Source organism: Dasypus novemcinctus, chromosome 2 (assembly GCF_030445035.2).
Source record: "Dasypus novemcinctus isolate mDasNov1 chromosome 2, mDasNov1.1.hap2, whole genome shotgun sequence".
Lineage (NCBI taxonomy): Eukaryota > Metazoa > Chordata > Mammalia > Cingulata > Dasypodidae > Dasypus > Dasypus novemcinctus.
In genome coordinates, this window is record NC_080674.1 from 180853200 (window position 1) to 180873699 (window position 20500).

General features: G+C 48.4%; 1 protein-coding gene across 1 annotated transcript in view; it reads right to left on the reverse strand.

The window, feature by feature from the left end:
• Window positions 1-20500, reverse strand: part of LCP2 (lymphocyte cytosolic protein 2) — a 44630-nt gene that overhangs the window by 14959 nt on the left and 9171 nt on the right. The window contains exons 3-10 of the mRNA XM_004460205.5: window positions 20060-20106; window positions 10817-10882; window positions 10336-10367; window positions 9391-9428; window positions 7138-7330; window positions 4180-4277; window positions 2539-2605; window positions 2363-2446 (exon numbers count right to left, since the gene is read on the reverse strand). Of these exons, the coding sequence (XP_004460262.2) occupies window positions 2363-2446; window positions 2539-2605; window positions 4180-4277; window positions 7138-7330; window positions 9391-9428; window positions 10336-10367; window positions 10817-10882; window positions 20060-20106 (625 nt within the window). The remainder of the gene's footprint in view (window positions 1-2362; window positions 2447-2538; window positions 2606-4179; window positions 4278-7137; window positions 7331-9390; window positions 9429-10335; window positions 10368-10816; window positions 10883-20059; window positions 20107-20500) is intronic.

Here is a 20500-nt window from a genome sequence, read left to right on the forward strand (position 1 = left end):
AGTCCTCTTTTATTGGCCAAAGTGTTCTTTGTACAGCCCAAGTTTATTCCCACATCTGAAATAAACCCAATTGCCATGGAAGAATTAATTTTCCTCCAATCCCACGGTACACTTGACATTAAATAAAGTAGTCCCCTTAGTTTCTATCCAAGTATTTCCAGAAAAACTTTTAACTTGCAGCAGAGGACATCAGGAGATTCTCCTGATGTGCTGCAAATGATTTTGTTTTCTGTTGGGTTTCATTTGTTTGTTTTTACTTTTCTCTTGGAACAGATGACATGTAGAGATGCTGGAAGGATGCGAGAGCTCTACATTGCAAAGTTATTCAAAGCAATTTATGTTTTGTTCTGTCTGACCTTCCCTAGAATAGCTATGCCCTTTGTCTTCAATGTGTTAAACATGTCTCGACTGTTCACTCAGGTCTACAGCAACTCCTCTGTGACCTTAAGCATATTATTTAAGGTTTTCGAGTCTCAGTTTTCTCATCTGTAAAATGGGGATTATCGTTTAAAAGTGCATAGATTTGCTATAAGGATCACAAGATAACTTATACGCAGGGTCAGGCCCATGGTGTGTGGATGCTGGACAGTTGTTATTTAGCTCCTTTCTCTTTCCCTCCTTCTCATCCCCAGGCACAGTTGTTCTGCCTGGAGTTGCATTTTCACAACATGATCTCTTCCTTAAAGACTGAGTATATACCAGGCCCATGACATGCACTAAGGATACCATCGCCCTCTTGAAGAGCCCACTGTCGCTTGGGAGAGAGTTCTGAAGATATAAAAGATGCTGCCTGTGTCAGATCCTCACGGGACTGCAAAACTTGGACTTACATCCTTAGACCCGAATATATGGGTGTTCTCTGGACAGGGTAGGAGCCGCATGTTCAGGGTCTAAGCATTGTAAGGAGAGGTTAGTACCCCCAAAGCATCGCAGGTAGTGAGCCACTTACGAGTAGGGCCACTATTATCAGGAAAGGGTGTCTTAAAAATTTGAAGAAGGAGAAGGAGAAGAAGGAGGAGGAGGAGGAGGAGAAGGATCTTTCTAACAGGGTAGCTTTTGTGTTTGGAGATTAATCTGAAGGATTTGGCGTCAGTATTTCACTTCTCTGAGGGTCCTGTGGTAGTAAGCAGGATTGGAGTCTGAAGTCAAATCTCTCTGCCTTCATTTTCATGTAATTTGTACAGCTCTCTGTAGTGAATCCTAATCTAAAATAATTGACACGGTTTTACGTGACTCAGATGTGCTGTGATGTGGTTCAAGGAAATGGCAAGAAAGGAAAGTCATTTTACTGACAGATAAGGAGACAGAGGCCACAGAGGACTGAATATCTTGCTCAGGGTATGGCTAAGGGAAGGCTGGGGGAGGGCTGGGATTCTGGCCTTCTTATCTCTCCAAGTTCGGGGCTCCTTCACTGGGCCCCACTAGTTCACAGCACGTGAAACCCAGAATCCCCAGTGGCAGTGTGGTGTGATGGAACAGAATACCCACTTCAGGTCAGAGAGACATTGGTTCATATCCTAGCTCTGCACTTCATTATGCAAATCTATGCAAATTACCCACCCTCCCCAAGCTTCTGTGCCATCATCTGCAAAATGGGGATAGTAATACACCCCCACTGTCAGGCTGGTGTGAGGATTACAGATGATGTGGGTAAACTATTTACGGTGGGTAACGCACCTACCCCAAAGCAGGCACTTAATAAATGATTGCTAAGTTTTAGAATCAAATTCGAATCAACTCCATGTGGGCAGAGCTGCAATCCAAGAATATTTTGTGCAAATTCTGAAGGAAAAGGACTGTTGTACCCCTATTGCTTTGTCAAGTCCACACATACATCAAAAACCAACTCCAACCTTTGACTAGCACTGCAGAGTTTTATAAAGCATTTTCTCCTATAAGAAAACCCATTTTACAATTAAGGAGGGTGAGCTCTGAAAACAGGATTTCCCTGGGGTCGGTGGCAGCCGTGGCAGCAGGTGACCCAGACCTCTTGTCTCTTAGCACAGTCCCTCCCTCTGCACCAGGTTGCACCCTGCGATGCCTCTGCCAAAGGAGAACGAGATGTGTGTACACAGCTCACATCCACGGAGAAGCTGACATGCCCAGGAGCTGTGAGTGTGAGCTCTGCAGTCAGGCTGATCTGCTTGGGGTTTCTATCCCACCACTTGGTACCTGAGTGATCTTTGGAGGTTACCTCTTCATGCCTCAGTTTCCTTATCTGTAAAATGAGGATGATTCTAAGGGTCTCCACTTTGTAGTACTGGGTCAATGGTCACAAGAGATTTGCCTGTGAAAAGCATGCAGCAAGCACTCTATACAAGTTGACTATTATTATTATCTTTCAGCTAGGAAATATACCAACCTAGTGTGAAGGGCTCTCTGTCAAATGGAGCTAATGAACGGTCGAGGGGAGGTTTCGTGCTTCTGTCTATGGAAGGAGCAGGGACTGGAAGGGAAAAAGACTGATGTCAATTAAAAGAAGGAAGCAGTTGGCTGAGGGTGGGCGGAGGGGCAAGAGATAGCAAGCCCTGCACTTACGCTTCGCTGTCTTGTGGTTTCTACTTCTACTAGGCTCTTCGTGGTTGGGCTGAGGTGGGAGTAGTGGCTGCTTAAAAAAGATCCAAATGTTAGGAAACATTTCCAGCCCACCAGCAATTCCTAGCAGCTTTATCTCCCCAAATATGCTCATTTTTCTCCATCTCCAATCTTCACTCCTCACTGAAAGACTGCAGTAGCCGTCTACATGAGCTCCTGGTTTCTACCTTCGCTCATCCAGGTTATTTTCAACATGGCAGCCGAGGGAGCAGGCTGCTCCCCTGTGAAACCTTCCAATGGCTCCTATCACATTCAGAGCAAAAGAAACCTTCACCACGACCTGCTAGCGCTGGGTGAGCTGGTCCCTGGTCACCCTTCCTAGTCCTTCCAGTGCTCCCTTCTCCAATGCTTGCTGGGATCCCACCATCAGATCTTCTTGCAGGTCCTGGAATAGTTCAAGCGCATGCCCTCTTTGGCTTATCTGTTCATGTCTTTCCTTTGTGCTGGAATGCTCTGATTCCAGCTCTTCCCACGACTGGCTCATTCTGTTCCGGCTTAATGTCACCTCCCTGACCACCACCGTCTTCCCTGCTCCCCTGTCTCCCTGACTGAATGTTCCTTATTGCTACATTTGTCTGCTTGTTTATTATCTGTCTCCTCCTAACCAAAATATAAACTTTATGAAAGCAGGGACCTTACTTGCTCACACTATATACCCAGCACCCAGAATACCACTTGACACACAGTAGGTGTTCAGTAAATACCTGTCAATATTTGGAAAGGAGTAACGAGACTGGCTAATTTCAGCATTACATCAGTGGAGGTGAAGGCCTTCAGATTTCAAAAGCAAAGTGCATTTGTGGACATAGTCTAGAGGGCGCTGGTTCTCAGATGGGCCAGCCTGACTGTGGGGTGATTTGGATTTTGAGCTTTTGGAAAATGCTTCGGCACCTCCCTCCAGCCCTGACACATTGGCATCAGCCTCAGCTGTTACAGTGCTCAGCTCATGTGCATTCCTAGTTATTATCTCCTTATCCTGAGTCTCTCTGGGTCTCTCTGGGTATTGAATTAGGCCCATGGGACCTGTGCTTGAAGAAAGAGGAAATGGGGTTTGCTGAGCTCATTGCTTTGTAAGCCTAGTGATCCAAAGGCATTTGTCCCTGGAATTTCAAGCATCAACCAGCAGTGGCTGACATTTTTTTTGTAAGAGAGAGAGGAAGGCTTGGTCCCTATGCCATACCAGTAGGTCTCGTTTATTTAATTTGGATCTTTCAGAGTTTATTTTAAAGTTCTCACTCATTTCAAATAGTAGGAAATAATAGCGCAATGAATAATACTATAAGGGGACTTTTAATTACATATTTTCTTTATATGACAGATATGTAGTATTCACACTGTATTTATATGGTTTGTGTATGTACATGGTAAAAAAAAATACCGATAAGCATTATGACATAAATGAAAAGTCACTAGTAATTCATCCAAGAAACAATATTTGAGCACTTGGGTGTAACTTTCCCCAGCCTGTCTGATCTTTTCTTCCAAAATCAGAATTAGATAAAGAAGTTTACAGTTTTCTTTCTCTGTGCAGGGGAAATAACTGGCGCGAGCACCGAGGACGGTAGAGAAGCTGAGAAGGCCTACCGCGAGGTTCCTGCCCGCTGGTGGAGGAGGGAGCGCGGCCATCGGTCTCTGGGGGGGCACGGGAGGCTGCTGGGGGCCCTGCCCCGACGGGGCCCGGTCTGTGGAAATGCAAGGATGTGAAAGTGAGAGGAGAGATGCCACACCAAGGCGAATGTCGGCCACGCTACGCGCTCTCTGCTAGCAGATCCTGTGCCGGCTCCGCGCAGCCCGGGGCGCCTGGTCCTTGTCCCTGAGACCCCACCCGCCTGCGCGGGAGCCCCTGCTCTGGCAGGCATTTGTCCCAAACCTGGGTGGGGTGGCTTAGAGTTAGTACCCCAGAAAAACATGCTCTTAATCTTAATCCATGCGTGAGGGCGCGGGCCCATTGTCAATAGATCTCTTCAGTCACGGTGTGGTGGTCCCGAGTCAGGCCGGCCTTCAGTCCCGTGGCCGGAGTCCCTAAAGGCAGCCTGAACGTCTGCTCGGGAAGCAGGCAGGAGCCCAAAGTCCACGGAACCCACCCGGCATAGCGAGGACAGGACACTGCCACGGGCATTACCGTGTGAAGGAAGAGGCCAGACGCCCCAGGACTGCCGGCCAGCCAGAAGGTGGTGGCCCGGGGAGGAAGTCAGCCTTCCAGCCTCTGAAACCGGGAGTCGGTGAGGTCCCCGCGTTAAGCCAGCCCGCTGTGTGGGGTTTGTCTTAGCAGCTGGGAGACTCAGAGGCTTAAAAGGGGTGGGGAGTCCTCGGCCCCTGCCTGCCCCTGTTCCTGCCCAGTTACTCTCGAAGGAGAGTAAAATTCTCACCCTACCTCTTGAGAATGGGTAATTATCAGAATTTTTGAGGAAATAAGGTGTGGAAAAAGGCCTCTTTGTATTAACTTAGCCAGTACCAGACATTTTGACAAAATTGTAAAGAAATTTTAGTCAAAATTGTAAAGAAGTAAACATATACAAGACCCACTTGTACACACATGTATGTACACACAGACACATGCACACAACCCACGTGCACATACATTTTGCACACACGGGTGTAGATGCATGCATGCACACACAAGCATACTCACATGCATATGTGCACACAAGACACCCAGGCACACACACCCATGCTCACCCAGACACGCATGTGCACACTCAGGCATACGCTGGCATGCACACATGCACACGGAGACATGCACATGCCCACACAGACACCCTCAGGCTGACATGGACATACACACACGTGCACACACATGGGCACACCCAGCTGCTTGCGCAGGATGAATTCAACTGTCAACACTCAGCAGGACCCTCTTCTGGTCCTCTTCCCTTCCCCCCAAACCCTCTGTGCTGACCTCCCACTCTCACTTCCTCTTTTTGATCATCTTGACCCTTAAAGGGAAGAGCTGGGCAGGGGATCTGGTCACCAATTCCCATCACCACATCGCAGACTCCTAAGTGCATGGACATGCCTTAGACAGAAGCTCACAGTATTCTGATCACCACAAGAACGTTCCTAGGCCAGGCCAACAGGCCGGCAGTTTCCTACCAGTCTGGTAGGGAAAGGCCAGGAGCAGACTGTGAGGCAAGAGTGACAAGTGAGTGGCTCTTCACATTTTACATCCTAGAAGCCTCCCTTGCCCCACCCTAGTCCTGACTCTGAGAAGCGTCATTCTTCCACAGAGAATGGGGCTCAGGATTTGAGCAAGCCTGGCCTAATCTCACTGAGGCCATTCCATCCATTCCGGCCCTCTCAGCTGTTCTGGCATGTCATGCTCCCCTGAACCTCAGGGCCTTTGCACAAGCCCTTTCCACTGCTTTGACTGCACGTCCCTTCCCACATCCACCCCGACTTAACCAGCTCCTACTCATCCTTCATGTTTCACCTTAAATATCATGTCCTCAGGAAAGAAAGCCCAGACCAGGCCTTTCCCCCAGCCTCATCTCCCGCAATTGTCTTCCTGAGTACATGTCACCAGTTAATTAAATAATTTTGTGATTCAGATTCAGAGTCACTGGACTCTGAATTTCTTAGGGGAGGATTGTCTTGTTCACTCTGTATTCTCATGACTGGAACATACTGGTACTCAACAACTTAGTTATCATGCTTCTCTGGACCTCAGTTTCCCTATATATGAAACAGGCTTGATAATTTTTGCCCTTATCACACAGGGTGCCTAAAAAACACGAAATGAAATATTGAAATAATTTTTGTGAAAGCACTTTAAAATTGCAAAGAACTGCAAAATTGCAAAGTACTGTACAGTCATAAAGGCTAGCAGTATCCTATGTTTGTGGTTTCAGTCATCAATCTTCCAGCTCACTACCTGATACTATATTAGGCAAGGGTGCATGAGGTCATTTTCTGAAATCACCACTACTAGACTGTAAGTTGCACAAGCCACGGCTGTGTCTTCTTTCCTGACAAGCTCCCAGATTTAGAACGGTGCCTGGCCCTTGGTAGGAGACAGATAGTTTTGGCTGAATGAATGAATGAAGGAGAAATGAGCTAACAAGGACAGATCGAAAACGGAAATCTTTGGACAGAGTTTAAAGTTTTTTAGGATTATTAGTCAAACCCCATCTCAATAGCTCTGCGTTTGTTCTGGCAGTTCGTGGAGGGTAGTGCCACATAACTGAAGATAGAGCAGACCATAGAAGTACTTTGGAATATCTGAGTAACACAAAGAACATGTATAGCTGCTGAATACCCCGGAGCGGCTGCTTCATGTTGCTCAAAGCCGCTACAGGCCATGAACGATCTGCGTTGGCAATAATCACCCACGGCAAACCTAGGTGAGCTGTACTATGGTTATCCCTCTTTCACAGGTGAGGAAACGGAGGCCCAGGAAGGTGAAGTCGCTTGCCCGGAGCCTCAGGGCTGGTGGGTTGAGCTGGCATTAGCACCCCGCAGCTTCTGCCACGCGTCCCGGCCGTGGGCAGGGCGCTCCGGCCTCCTTGCAGAAGCAGGGAGCGGGGCTCCCAGGGGGGCCCTTACCCGCGTAGATGGAGTTGGGGAAAGGCTTGGCCGGCAGGATGGAGTTCTGCAGGGCTTCCTCATCGTTGGAGGGCGGAGGCTCGTAATCGGCGTCGTCCTCCGCAGGCACCTCTGCCTCCTCGTTCGGGGACTCGTAGTCGCCATCATCCTCCCCGTCCTCGTCCTCATTGGGGCTCTCGTAGTCATCTTCCTCCTGCCAACACCGGGACAGGGACAGTGCCGTCGGGAGGATCCGCAGCGCTGGACGGCCCTGCGTCTACCCTCTCTCTACCCTCGGGGCACACCCTGGAGGGCGGGCAGCCCCGGGATGGCTCCACCCGCCTTACAGGAGGGGCCGCTGAGGCCGGGAGGCCGGCAACACACGGGGCCGCAAGCCGTGGGCCTGGATCTCCGTCAAGGCCTCCTGCCCGTTAGGCCCGTGCCTTTTTCCTCTCCACCTCATTGCACAACAGGAAAACACAGAAAACATGAGGAGGTACTGGAACAGGGCTGTGGGGGGACCAGCTTTGTCTTACGTAGGTGTGTTTTTATCCCCAGCATCACCTGGGGCATTTGTGATGGCCCTAGTGAACTGTCACATGGACGCTGGGGTCCCCGGAGGCGGCCCCTCACCAGCCCCTGCCCAATCCCCCCTTACGATGTCTCCCCCCTCGGCCCGCCCACCCAGGCCTCATTGTTCCTGACCTCACACCAGGTCTGGACCCCATGAATCTTTCTCAAGGACTTCAATTTTTGGTCTCTGCTTCTAGAACAATTAATTCTTCCCAGTCATTTGGCTCCACAGTTTGGTGCATTTTTTTGTTCCTAATCATATGCTGCCATAGGTGTGTGTTATCTGTAGTATGAAATGCTCACAGGGTTGGGTTCTGTGCCTCCGTCCCCCTCCCCCTTGGTCCCCGGTGCAGTGCTGGGTGCACAGTGGACCCATGGAGCTTTGCAGCCACCAGCTAATGGGAGCCCTTGGTTTACGGGCAGGATTGAAGAGACCAGCCCTGAGCGAGGGCCGGGTGGCAAGCTGTGGCAAAGGGGCAGCTTCTGGGCAAAAATGGAAACAATTTTGGGGAAACTCTGGTCTCTTTTCCCTTTTGTGTGCAACAAATCTACCATATTCTTTGGTTTCAATACGGAAAGCCCAGACTTAGCTATCCTTTTTGCAAATGCGATGCTTTCTTTTTACCAGAATTCAAATAGGATGAGGGGCGTGTGCCTGCCTGGTAGGCCCGAGAGGCAGCCTCTTGCCAGAAAGACCGCTGGACGCAGGTCGGGCGGCCGTGGTCCTGGGCCTGCCTCTGCTGCCTCGTGTGGCTCTACCTAAGGCTCACTCTCCAGCGGGCTGGTGGCTTCATCTGGAAAATGAGCAGATTGGACTAGCACCCACAAAAGGCCTCGCCTGAGCCTTGCGTCACACGTCGTGGCTGTATGTGCAGTGTTCTAGGGACAGCTGCACAGCACTCATCAGTTTCTGTGACCCCTCATGTGGAAAATCCAACTGGATTGGACCCTCCCTGAGGTCTTTTCAGGGTTGTCTATTTTGAAGTCACTTTCTCCCTGTTCCTCCAATGCAGATGTAAGCCCACAACAAAAACACCTTGGCAGTAGACTCCTAGGGGAAAGGCCCTTGAGAGTCAGATAGGGGTGGTGAGCAGGCCCTGCAGTGGGGGTGGTAATGGTGGGTGAGGGTGGGGTCAGCGAACTTGGCCAAATGCAGCCCACCACCTATTTCTGGAAATGAAGTTTTATTGGCAGGCTGCCACTCCCGCTAATTTCCTCATTGCCCGTGGCGGCTTTAGGGTCTACAACAGCAGAGCCCAGTAGCTGAGACAGAGCCCATAGGGCTTACAAAGATGAAAATACTTACTGTCTGGCCCTTTATAGGAAACATTTTCCCACCCCTGACTGTGTGTACCGACGTCTTGGTAGAGGCCTTGCTCCTGTTGGCACTATCTGTTCCTTATTTAAAAAGTCACTGTATGGGGAATGGCTGTAGCTCAAGTGGTTGAGCATCTGCTTCCCGTGTATGAGGTCCCAGGTTCGATCCCCAGGACCTCCAAAAAAATAAAACAAAAAATAAACAAAGAAAAACAGCTCTCACTAGGGAGCAGATATAGCTCAGTGGTGGAGCGCCTGCTTCCCATGTACGAGGTCCTGGGTTCAATCCCTGATACCTCCTAAAAAAAGAAAAAGAAAAAGAAAAACGTCTCTGTGAAAACTGCTCTAAAAGTGGAAGAGCAACCCAGCCCATGGCATACTCACAAAAGATGACCAGCCCCCATTGTCTTCTTCGTGGCTTTCTGTGAAGGAGATAACATTGTCATCAGTAACCAAAGAAACCACGGGAAGGAAAGTCAAAGCAGTTCCAGATAACACCTTTTGTCCACACACCTGCCGCCCCCATTTCAGGCCTCCATTCCACCTTCTGCACACACACTTGGGTGTTAAAAACTGACTATAAGCTCTAGAATTTCTACCAGGAGCTCATTCAACTAGAGCTGGGATTCTTGACCATTTTTTTTCCATGACCCCTTTGCCAGTCAGGTGAAAAGAATACTAGTATAATTTATTTATTGCATACATTCATAAGTGAAGGAAATGCTAGATTTCACTTAGAGGTCAGAGAAAATAAAGATAATAAGTTGATTTTTTTCAGTTCAAGCTATAGACCCCCTGAAATCTTTCCACGGACTGCTTGGGGGTCCATGGATCCCTGGTTAAGAGCCCCTGAACTAGAGGTTGGCAGTGGCCCTCAACCTCTCACGTGCACACCAGTCACCTGAAGGTGCTTTAAAACATGCAGCTACCTGTGGCTCTATCCCTAGAGTTGCTGATTCAGCAGCCTGGGGGAGGCCCAGGAATCTGCCTTGTTAACACTATGTGCTAGTCACCTGTTGAAAAAGTGCTTCAGTGCCTCCAAAGCAGGGCTGCCGCTCAGCCCAAGGCAGGGCCCTTCCCATGCTCCCACGTGGAGCTCCCAGAGTTCCTCAGGGTATCTCTGCAGAGGGGACAGCTTAGCCAGGTGCCCTGCAGAGGGCCATCTCTCCTCCCTTCACTCTGGCCCAGATCCTTCCCCGGTTAAGAAGAGCTGACAGCAAGTGAGTAAGGCCACCTGCGTGACACCCAAGGAGCCCACAAAGCGGAGGACGGAAGAACTGAAGGAGCTGTCACTTCCTGCAGCAATCAGCTCTCCGCTGAGAACTTTACCTGTCTCTTCAGGGAACCGCGGGGCCTGGGGTCTGCAAAGGCAAACAGCATTGCATTAACAGACCTATTTATTTAAGGAGGGGCCGCCCTCTTCAATCTGACTCTAAAAGAGGAGCCCCGGTGGAGGGTACGGCTCCTGGCCGGGACTTGTGTCCATGCTGCTCGGCAACAGTGCCCAGACTGCCCAGGAAATCTGGAAACCACCAAAGCCACATTGGTGGAGACCGGGCGCTCGTGACCGGCTGGGGACACTCCAGGGGAAGTTCCTCATAGTCCAGACCCCGGGGCAGGAGGCCGGGCAGGAGGAGGGAACGCTCCTCACCGCCTTGGGCACCAGCTTACCCACCCCAGGAGCCTAGGGGACCACTGCAGGTCAAAACCAGGGGCAAAACCAGTTCTGTGCTTCCCATTCAAAGTTGCACTGGGGTTTGAAAATTGAGTTTCGTTACAGTAACATGGGGCCCTGGGCTGCCGCGCTTACTTGCGTGTGAAAATGCTTCTCCTCTCTTCATTCTTGTTAATTTCTTGACTCAACTTACTGAGAATCCTACAAGATAAAAGAGTGTGTTGGGCTCCCGGAAGATGAAGAGACAAAACCGTCCTCTCCTCTTCTGCCTCAGCCTTCCCCGAGACCTGAGGTTCCCTGGTCTGTATAACTTAGGGCACAACAGGACATGTGACTTAGCACCTGAGCAATCCTTGGACGGCCTTCTCCTGTCCCATCTCCTTCACTTCCCACAAGGGCTCTCTGCTCCTCACCTCCTCCTAGGACCTGTCACCCACACACCCCTGGCTCTTGCCAATCCCCCATTCCTCTCCTCTTTGCTGTTTTGTGTCTGTCTCAGCCCTCAAAGTCTAGTTCAGCTCTCTTTCATGAAGCCTTCTTGGCTCCCACCTGACTGCCCCCTTCTCTGAAATTCTGTAGCAGCACGCTTTGGGTGTGCCAGCTCTGGATGTTTTTGTGGAATTCCTAGGGTTGCGGAGACCTGAATCTTGGTTCAACATCCTTGTCGTGGAATCTTGTTTCCAGGAACCTTCAAATTATCTCCTAGACCAGAGGAATCAGCTGCTTATTGTGTAATTCTTGTCAAAAGCCCCAGTGGTCTGCTTTGGCTGTTATCTCCCTCCCCTGCTTTTTACTCCGTGATGTGGACTCTTCTAAAACTTGAAGAAGTCTTCCCTACAGAGGCAGAGCCTGCAGAAGAGGAGGCTCCATGGACCACCCATCTCTTGAAGTCCACCTCAGCTCTTGGAGATTCCCTTAGTTCCTGAGCACTGCCAAGTCTGAGATAGCAAATCCCCAAATCCCAGAACAGTCCCAGGGCCTTCAAAACCAGGGCTGGGAGCAGGTGCAGCTCAGTGGTTGAGCACCTGCTTCGCACTTACGAGGTCCTGGGTTCAATCCTTGGTACCTACCGAAAAAAAACTCACAAAAAACAGGGCTGTACCTAAAGCATACCCTTGCAATTAGTGTCCCTTCATTCTTTTGAACCTACCGGACACAAAACTGCAGCCTTCCTTAGCACCCACTGCAGTGACCAAAGGGATGCTCCTTAGCAAGCAGACTCAGTGTTTCCCAGAGATTTGGAGCAGCTGGAAGGAGCCTTGGAGATTTCTAGTCCAGCATCACTTTACTGATGAAGATCCTGATGAGGGAAGGCACCGGCTCCACATCACACAGCGGTCCCCTTCCCGCAACACGCACCAGCCTCAGAAGCCGGTCTCCCTGCATTTCCGGGCCAGCACACTTTCAGCGCACTACACCTTGAGTTTATCCCCTTTTTGCTGCAAGCTCCTGGGAGTAGGTGCTGTTGAGCCCCTGCCCCTTTATGAGAATGACCGGCAGTCAACATCCCTTCTGCTTAAATGACCTCAAGGTAACAAGTTAGGGCCAAAACGAAACTGCTAAGTTAGCAAAGGTCATCCTTAGCAGCCTCCACTTCCCTCTCCCCTTCCCCAAGCCCCCAATCCCCGCTTCTCCAAGCTCCCAGAAAATGGCTGCTCAGAAGCATCCTATCTCACCAGAACAATAGGGTAAATGAGTTTTGCTAAGTGCACTAAGGGCCCTAAGAAGATTGAGAAGGCAAGAGGGCCACGTTTAATCTCTGTACTAGCTCCACCATAGGAAGTTCAGCCTGCGGCGACTGCCCAGAGGGGAGACACTTTAATGCAGGGCCGCTTCCGGGTAGCCTTCTGGTCACTGTCATCCTAATGCTTGTGGCAGGGTTCCCTTTAAGCAAACTTTTTGAGACGATAAAGTGGAGACCCTCTCCTCCTTCCTCCGCTGTATGAGACTGAAGGGCTCCTGCAGAGCTACCCACGGGCACCTCTCAGGGTAGTTAATACAGGTGCATGCTGGCACATGTTTATTCAACAAGTTTTCATTATGGGCCTTCTACGGGCCAGGCACTGTCCTGAAGCTTCGGATGCACGAATGAGCAAAACAGGCAAAAAAGAAAAACAAAAAAATCCCTGCCCTTGAGTTGCTTAGGTGCCAGGGAGGAAGAAAAGTCAATGAACAATGAACACTGAAAGAAGTAAAATTGTAACAACTATGTATATGTACATGCAGTGGTGGGAGGGGCCGGGTAAGGGGGCTTGGGAGGTACGTGACTGGAGGGCAGTAGGCCGTGGTGAGAAGGTGACGTTTCAGCAATGACTTCAAGGAGACGCCTCACCTTTACCCGCCCACCCCACAGAGCCCGGCTGGCTTCCGACCTGCTCACGATGCCCCTGAAAAGGCTGCCTGCTCTGTGTGGTGCCTTTTTTTTTTAACCAGTATCTTTTACAGCCAGGCTGGAGGCTGCTGGGGCTCTAAGTAGGTAAGGAAGGAAATGCCAAACCGCAGGCCCTACCAGAGGAGTAGCAAAGAGCTGAGAGAGCAAAGCAGGCCCTAGAAGTCCGGCTTGCAGCGAAGTTCGGGCTTCCAACGTCCTCCTGCTTCCGCGGGCCTCGGAGAACCCCTCGCAGGCCAGCCGGAACCACTGCAGCAGCTGAGACAGGGTGGCGATGGTGGTGGCTGGTGCTGGCAGGCAGTTGCCCCCTCTAGGTGCAAAACCTCTGAAGTCTCGCCTCCCCCACCAACAGACCAAGTGACAGTGAGTGGCCGGAGGTGACTCATTCCCTCTTCTCCCCAAAACCTCAGGTCTCCGCACGACCAGGGAAGGGGTGGAGGGGGCTGGGCGGCTGGTCGATAGTTCTCTTGGCTTTCTTTTGCTTTGGGGAGGAGCTGCCCCCCAGAAATGTGGCCACATCCTCCAACAGGAAGGTGGGCCAACAGCAAGAGGGTCGAATCCAAAGACCACCTGGCATCCAGCCCAACTGCAGCCTAACTTGCTGCAGGACGGAGCCTGCCTTCAACTTCTCCATCGAAGGCCTGTCCTAGTGACGGGCAAAGCATAGGAGCTGCAGTCTCAGAGTAAACCCCTGTCCTGAGTCGGCCCCAAGGGCGGTGCCCACTGCGGGGCCTCAGACAAGGTGCCTGTTCTCCTGGGTCCTGGACCCCTCATCAGCAAAATGAGGGGGTGGGCCAGACCATCAGGGCGACCCGGGTGCTCCTGTTACCAAGGGCACCCCAGATTTAACTGATGAGGGTCCCCAGGGGAAGGGCCTAGAACCTGTCCCCAAGGTTATTCTTAGGATCTGGAGAGTTTGTGAAACAAATCCTGACACTCGAGAAATTGCTAAGCAGTCGAGGGGGGAGGAGAAGGAAGAGGAAGAAGACGATGAAGAACTTTTGTAATTATGAAAGGAAGCTGGGGGGGCCAGGGAAAGGGAAGAGGTCGCAGTCTGTCTTCAATGTGTCCCTGGGATTGTCCCAGGACAGCCAGGTCTCCGTCTCGGTGGCCCATCCTCTACACCTGTGCTTTACAAAGTGGAAACCCATGTGGGGGTCTTGAAATCAACTTTTCCAGGCACCTCTAGAAATAAGAAGGAAAGAAACTAAGAAGAAGAGAAACAAAAAAGGAAAGAAAAGAGGGAGGCAGAGAAGAAGGAAAGATAGAAACCGAGCAGCACAGCAAATAATCCGAGGACGTATCACACAGTAAGGGTTTGTATTGTTTCGAGCAAATTCTACTTCCATGGTCTATATATTCACACATGCAGATACATAATGGCTTGCAATGTAAAAACATTTCTCACCATGCATGCACGGTAATAGATTCAGACCTACTTTCCTTCTCAACCTCCCTCTATCAGACCTTCAACTGATGATTGGTCCCTCCTGGGACAACATCGTCCTCCGGCCCCCAGGCAGAAGTCCGTCTTTGCCTCAACCCTCTGCTCTCACTCCGACCATCTACTGTCTGCCTGCCTCTCTCTCCTCTGAAACCAGCTCCCTCAAGTCCTCTACCTGACATACACCCTCTCTCTCTTCTTTAAAGGAACCAAGTGCTCTGCCTTTGAAGATCAGCCTCCTTGAATCAAGAGCCAAACCTGCCCATCCCAAGGAACAGAGAGAGTCTCCAACAGCAAGCAAGATAGTCCCATCCATCTGCCCCGTGGGATCTAAGCCCCCTCTCAATTAGAGGCGGAGTGGGCATCACCATCCCAGAATCCTCAGGATTGGGGAATGAAAAAGGCACTAAAGTAGACTATTATTTCTACTTTAGACTTAATGTTATTCTAGGAAGAACTTTTATCATTGATATGAAAGCAGTGGCCACCAGAGGTTCTGAGGTTCTGAGGGGAAGGAGAAGGAAGAATAGGTGTAACATGGGGCATTTTTGGAACATTAGAATTGTCCTGCATGGCATTGCAGTGATGGATACAGGCCATTATATATTTTGTCATAACTTACAAAATTGTGCGGGACAGAGTGTAAACTATAGTGTAAACTATAATCCATGGTTAGTGGCAATGCTTCTATATGTGTTCGTCAATTGTGACAAATGTACCACACTAATGAGGGATGTTAATGTGGGAACGTGTGGGAAGGGGAGGGAGTGGGGCATATGGGAATTCCCTATATTTTTATGTAACATTTATGTCATCTAAAGTTTCTTTAAAATAAATAAATAAATAATTTTTTCTTTTAAAAAAGAGTCAAACCTTCCCAAGTTCTGCCCTTGTCTTGTAGGAAGGCAGGGAGGAGCCGTGACCCAAGTCTCAGCACAGAGGAAGGGGCCTTTTCCTGTCATTCTAAGGCCTCGCCTGGGGACAGAGCCAGGCATGGGAGGGAAACACTTTAAAAGCCTGGTGTGGTCCCGCCACGTCTTCCCCCATGTCCCCCACCCACTGATTTACTCAGACGCCCAAATTTCACTAATAAAGCAAGCTTTACTCCTCGGGCTGTTTCCCCCCATGCCTTTGAGGGTGACTCGGGAAGCCACTATTCTCAGCCTCGGTCAATGACTGTTTATGATCCTTCTCAGCCTCCCACTTGCCAACCATGTGACCTTGGAGGAGTGACTAACCCTGCAGAGCCTATCCATGGGGGTGGGGGTCATCATTACAGGCTCACAGAACTCAGTAGAGCAGCTTTAGGCAAAGCGGAGGTGCTCTCTGAGCCTCGGCGTCCTCATCTGTAAAATGGAAATAATAATAGAACCCAGCTCATAGGGCCAATGTGAAAATTAGAAGAAACAACGGGAAAATAATGGTTCACACGGAATAAATGTTAGCCATTATTATTTTATCTTAAATCCTGATTAGAATAATTTCAAATTTTTGCTCGTTTTTCTGTGCTGCTAGTGAAGGAAGGCCACTGGGCTGGCATAGAATAGATGATCAGTAGATGCTGCTTCTTCCCTATACTCAGTCTAAATCAAGGAGCCTGGAGGCTGTCTCTGCTATTGGGAAACAGCTTATCAGGAAGGCAGACAAAGAAACAGATACAATTGTATTAATTCCGTGATTGGATCTTAGATATTACCAGTTGAATCCACTATTGGTAACAGATACAATGAGAATTAATAATATAATGAGAATAATCTAACACCCATCTGTAGTCCACATCATCACCCCAAAAACTCCCCTTTTCTTATTTTTTCCAAAGTATTATGGATTTAAATAGAAAAACTTTAACAATTCTTTCTTAATAAACTCCAACTAGGTGTCAGTAGACTTCGGTGTGTATTCTATCAATTTAACCAGATCATGGATTTGATGTGTGGCCGTGTCGAGGGAGAATTTTTCTTTTAATTTAAAAATCCTTCCCCAGTGCAGTATTGGGGTATATGCTAAGAGAGCAGCTGCATCTGCAGGTACAGAAAGCTTTCCTTGCCAGAACCTGCCTTCTCACAAAATCTATTTAATACTGATTTTTTTTAAAAATTAGGGAAGGAAACAGGGATATTCAGAGGAGTATAATCACATTTTGGCCTTCTGACCCTAGACAATTTCTTTTCATTAGCCCTTTAGGGTAATGATCAAGACAAATCAGTCTGTGTACAACAAAGGAAAGGGAAAAACGAGTATTGAATATCCTTATGAGTCGAGGGCCGCACCAGGTGATTTATGTGGGCTGCCTCATTTAATGGTCACCACACCTGAGAGTTCGTTCTTTCCCCTGGTGTAGTTGGAGAAGCTGAGGCTCAGGTGGTTGAAGCGACTTCCCCAGGTTCCCCCAGCTGGTAAGAGGCAGACCCGGGTTTAGAACCCAGATTTCCCTCACTCCAAAGCTCATGTTCTTTCCATTCTTTAACACTCTCTAACAGTATCAAACAATTAGAAACCATTTGAAACTGTGTCAATCAGGATTTTGCACAAAAGAATAAGGACAGCTAATACTGATTTGGTGCATGTATTTTGTTTTAATTGTTTTTTCTCTGTTTCATTTTGGATAAGTTCTAGTGCCATATCTTCACGTTTATTTCTTCTGCCATGTCTAATCTGCTGCTAATCACAAGCAGAGTATTCCTCATCTCAGATATTATAGTTTTCATCTCTAGGTATTTGATTTGGTCTTTTTGTATTTTTCATGTCTCAACTTCACTTTTTGGAGATATGGAATATGGTTGTATTGTCCTTGCCTGCTAATTCTAATATTTGTGTCAGTTATGGGTCAATATTGGTTGATATACTGACTTTTCTCCTCATTATCAGTCCCCTACTTCTTTGCATGCCTGTTTGCTTTTGATTAGATGCCCAACATTGCACATTTTACCTAGTTGAGTAATGGGTATTTTTTTATTTAAAGATTTGTTTTCTTTATTTCTCCCCTCCCCCTCTTTTCCTCCATTGTCTGTTCTCTGTGTCCATTTGCTGTGTGTTCTTCTGGGTCTGCTTGTATTCTCATTAGGCAGCTGCAGGAACCGATCCTGGGAACTTCCAGGGTGAGAGAATGGTGATTACTCTATTGTGCCATCTCAACTCCCTGTTCTGCTACATCTTCATATTTTCTCTCCTCAGTGCCTTAGGTTGCACCATCTTGTTGCGCCAGCTCTATGTGTTGGCTGGTACTCCTGTGCAGGGCAGTTTTCCTGCACTGGGCAGCATTCCCATGCAGGATGGCACTCCTGCACAGGGCAACATTCCCGTGTGGGCCAGCTAGCTGCCTGGGCAAGCTTGCCCCTGCCAGGAGGCCCTGGGCATTGAACCCTGGACCTCCTATATGGTAGATGGGAGCCCAAATGGTTGAGCCACATCCGTTTCCTGGTAATGGATATTTTTGCATCCTTATAAATATTCTTAAACTTTGTTCTAGGATGCAGTTTAAATTGCTTGAAAACAGCTAGATTTTTTTTTTCAGCACTTGCTTTTAATATTTGTTAGGCAGGATTGAGACACCTTTTTGAATGGGGCTAATTCCCCACTACTGAAGGAGGATCCTTTTGTGTACCCTCCTCAGTGCCCTGTAAATCTTGACCTTTTCCAGTCTGGCTAGAGGAAACAGGGACTATTTTCAACCCTGTGGCTGGTGACGATTACCTCTAATCCTTTTGGATGGTTCTTTTCCCAGCGTCAGGGAGACAAGTGGTATTGAAGGTACCTTGTTCTTCTTAAGAGTTTCCTCTACCCACATGTGGCTAACAAAATTTAAATTAAAGTAAAAATTCAATTCTCAGGGGCACTAGTCACATCTCAAACCCTCAATAGCCTCTGCTCAAGAGAAGACTACTGGAATTCTCCAAAATTCTTTGGTGGTGCAGCTGTCTTCTCTTTGGTACTTATCCAGTGAACTCTAGACTTCTGAACTCTCAGCTCTGTCACCTCAGTGCAAGGAGTTCATCGAATTCTTTCTGTGCTCCCCATCCATGCACTGTGGTTTAGAACTTTCCCAAGGCTTGGAACTGGGGCAGTCATAGGGCTCTCCTCATTTGTTTCCCTCCCCTCATTGCCTGATGTCCAGTGTCTGGACAATATGGTAGCAACTAGCCACATTGGCACCTGAGCCCTTGAAATGTGGCTAGTGCACCTGAGGAACAGAATTTTCAGTTGGCTCAAATTTAATTTAAATGTTAACAGTCATATGTGGGCAGAGGAAACTCTTAAGAAGAACAAGGAATCTTCAATAACATTTGTCTTTTGGGACAGGCAGCAGGAAAAAAGAAAATTCTAATTCTCCATTTTTTCTTCACACCTTCCAGGCAAGAAAAACCATCAGCTCATGCTCAAAATATGTTTACCTTAATCGAGCCACTCTGGCAGCCCTATTCTCCTGTTCCAGTGATGTAATTTCATCCTAATCATTATGAGAGTGAGACCCTCAGAGCAAGAGAAGCGACCCCAGACAGGTCTCAGACTGGTGGCCCCTAAAATGAATCTGATTCATAGATATGTTTGCTGTGACTTTCACAATGTTTAAAAATACTTGAGCTGACACTTAAAAATTCTTAGCTAATCTGAACAAATTCAAAGATTGGGCATCATTGGACCACTTTGGCTGGAACTGAGTAGCCGCTGCTCTTTTTGGATGGAACATGAACCTATGATTTCTGGTTTGCCACAATGCTCACTACTCCCTATTGTCCACCAACAAAAAGACTTTGTGTTGATGACCATTTTTTATCATCATAATTGTGCTATTGTTTTACCTACAGTGGAGAAATATTTCTCTATACTCATGCTTTTTTCAAAAGTGGTTAGATAAAAGATATATTGAAAGGGCTTTGGGCTTTTCAGGCTGGCCCAGTTTTCACATTTATATCACCTGCTTGGTTTCTGTAGCCATTTGAGTATGTGGGACCTTTACTAGAGGGATGAAAAACACTTGGCACAATGAACATTTACAACTTCCCATTTCAGCAACCATGGCAGACATCAGTAATCGATCATGGCCCTTTTCCCTCAAGATTCTTTTCAACACAACACCCTGGACAACCATTCCTACACAGTTGGTATCAACAGACAAAATTGTGACAATCGTTACTCTGCATCTGGTCCAGTTCTCATTTTACTGAGCTGGAAACTGAGTTCCAGTTAACTCGAGCAACACTGAGGGAGTGAGTAGTGACACTGTGAGGAAAGTACAGGTTTCTTGACTTAGGCACTATTTTCACAGATGCAAGCTACCCCATTGGAAAGAGAGGAAATGAAAACTTGGTTAATAGTTGGGCTCGTCTTTGGCAAGAGCAGCCAGCACTTGTGCTGGGATGGCTCAGCGATTTCCTTTCTCCAACTTCTCATGTCAAGTCTCTACCCCACACCCTCCCCTTGCCTTCACACTTCCTGGTCACTTTCCTATTTCAAACCAACAGGGGTAGATAACTGGCTAGTCTCCGTTTCCCTCGTTCTAACCTCTGTTTCCCAAACCACCCAGGAAGTCAGGGGGAGTACTTACGGCACCCGGAGCTTAGGGAACTTCTGGATGTCATTTTCTGTCAAGTTCTGAAACCAAGACACGGGCAGCAGTCAGGTTACAACCCACAGGAAGGACTTGGGCCCAGGTAAGTAGAGTAAGGTACAACACAATAGGGTGTGGTGTGGACTATAGAAAACTGGAAAGTACACCCTTTCACCCACTCCAAAGACAGCAGGTTCTAGCTGTGACATAAGAGCCTGTAGGTCTAGGATTGATGGATCTACTTTTTGCAAAGGGAATCCTGAAATCTGGAGTCTTAAAGTGGTATTTCTTGAGATCTAAATGTTGGCAAATAATTTCAATTTAAACAGACAAACACTGGCAGGGCCAAATCTGTGAGAGACCAAAGAGATCTTTTTTAGTGGGCTGAATTTGGCCATGTTGCGACCTCTTCCCTAGGCTCTTGCCCCAGCCTTCAGG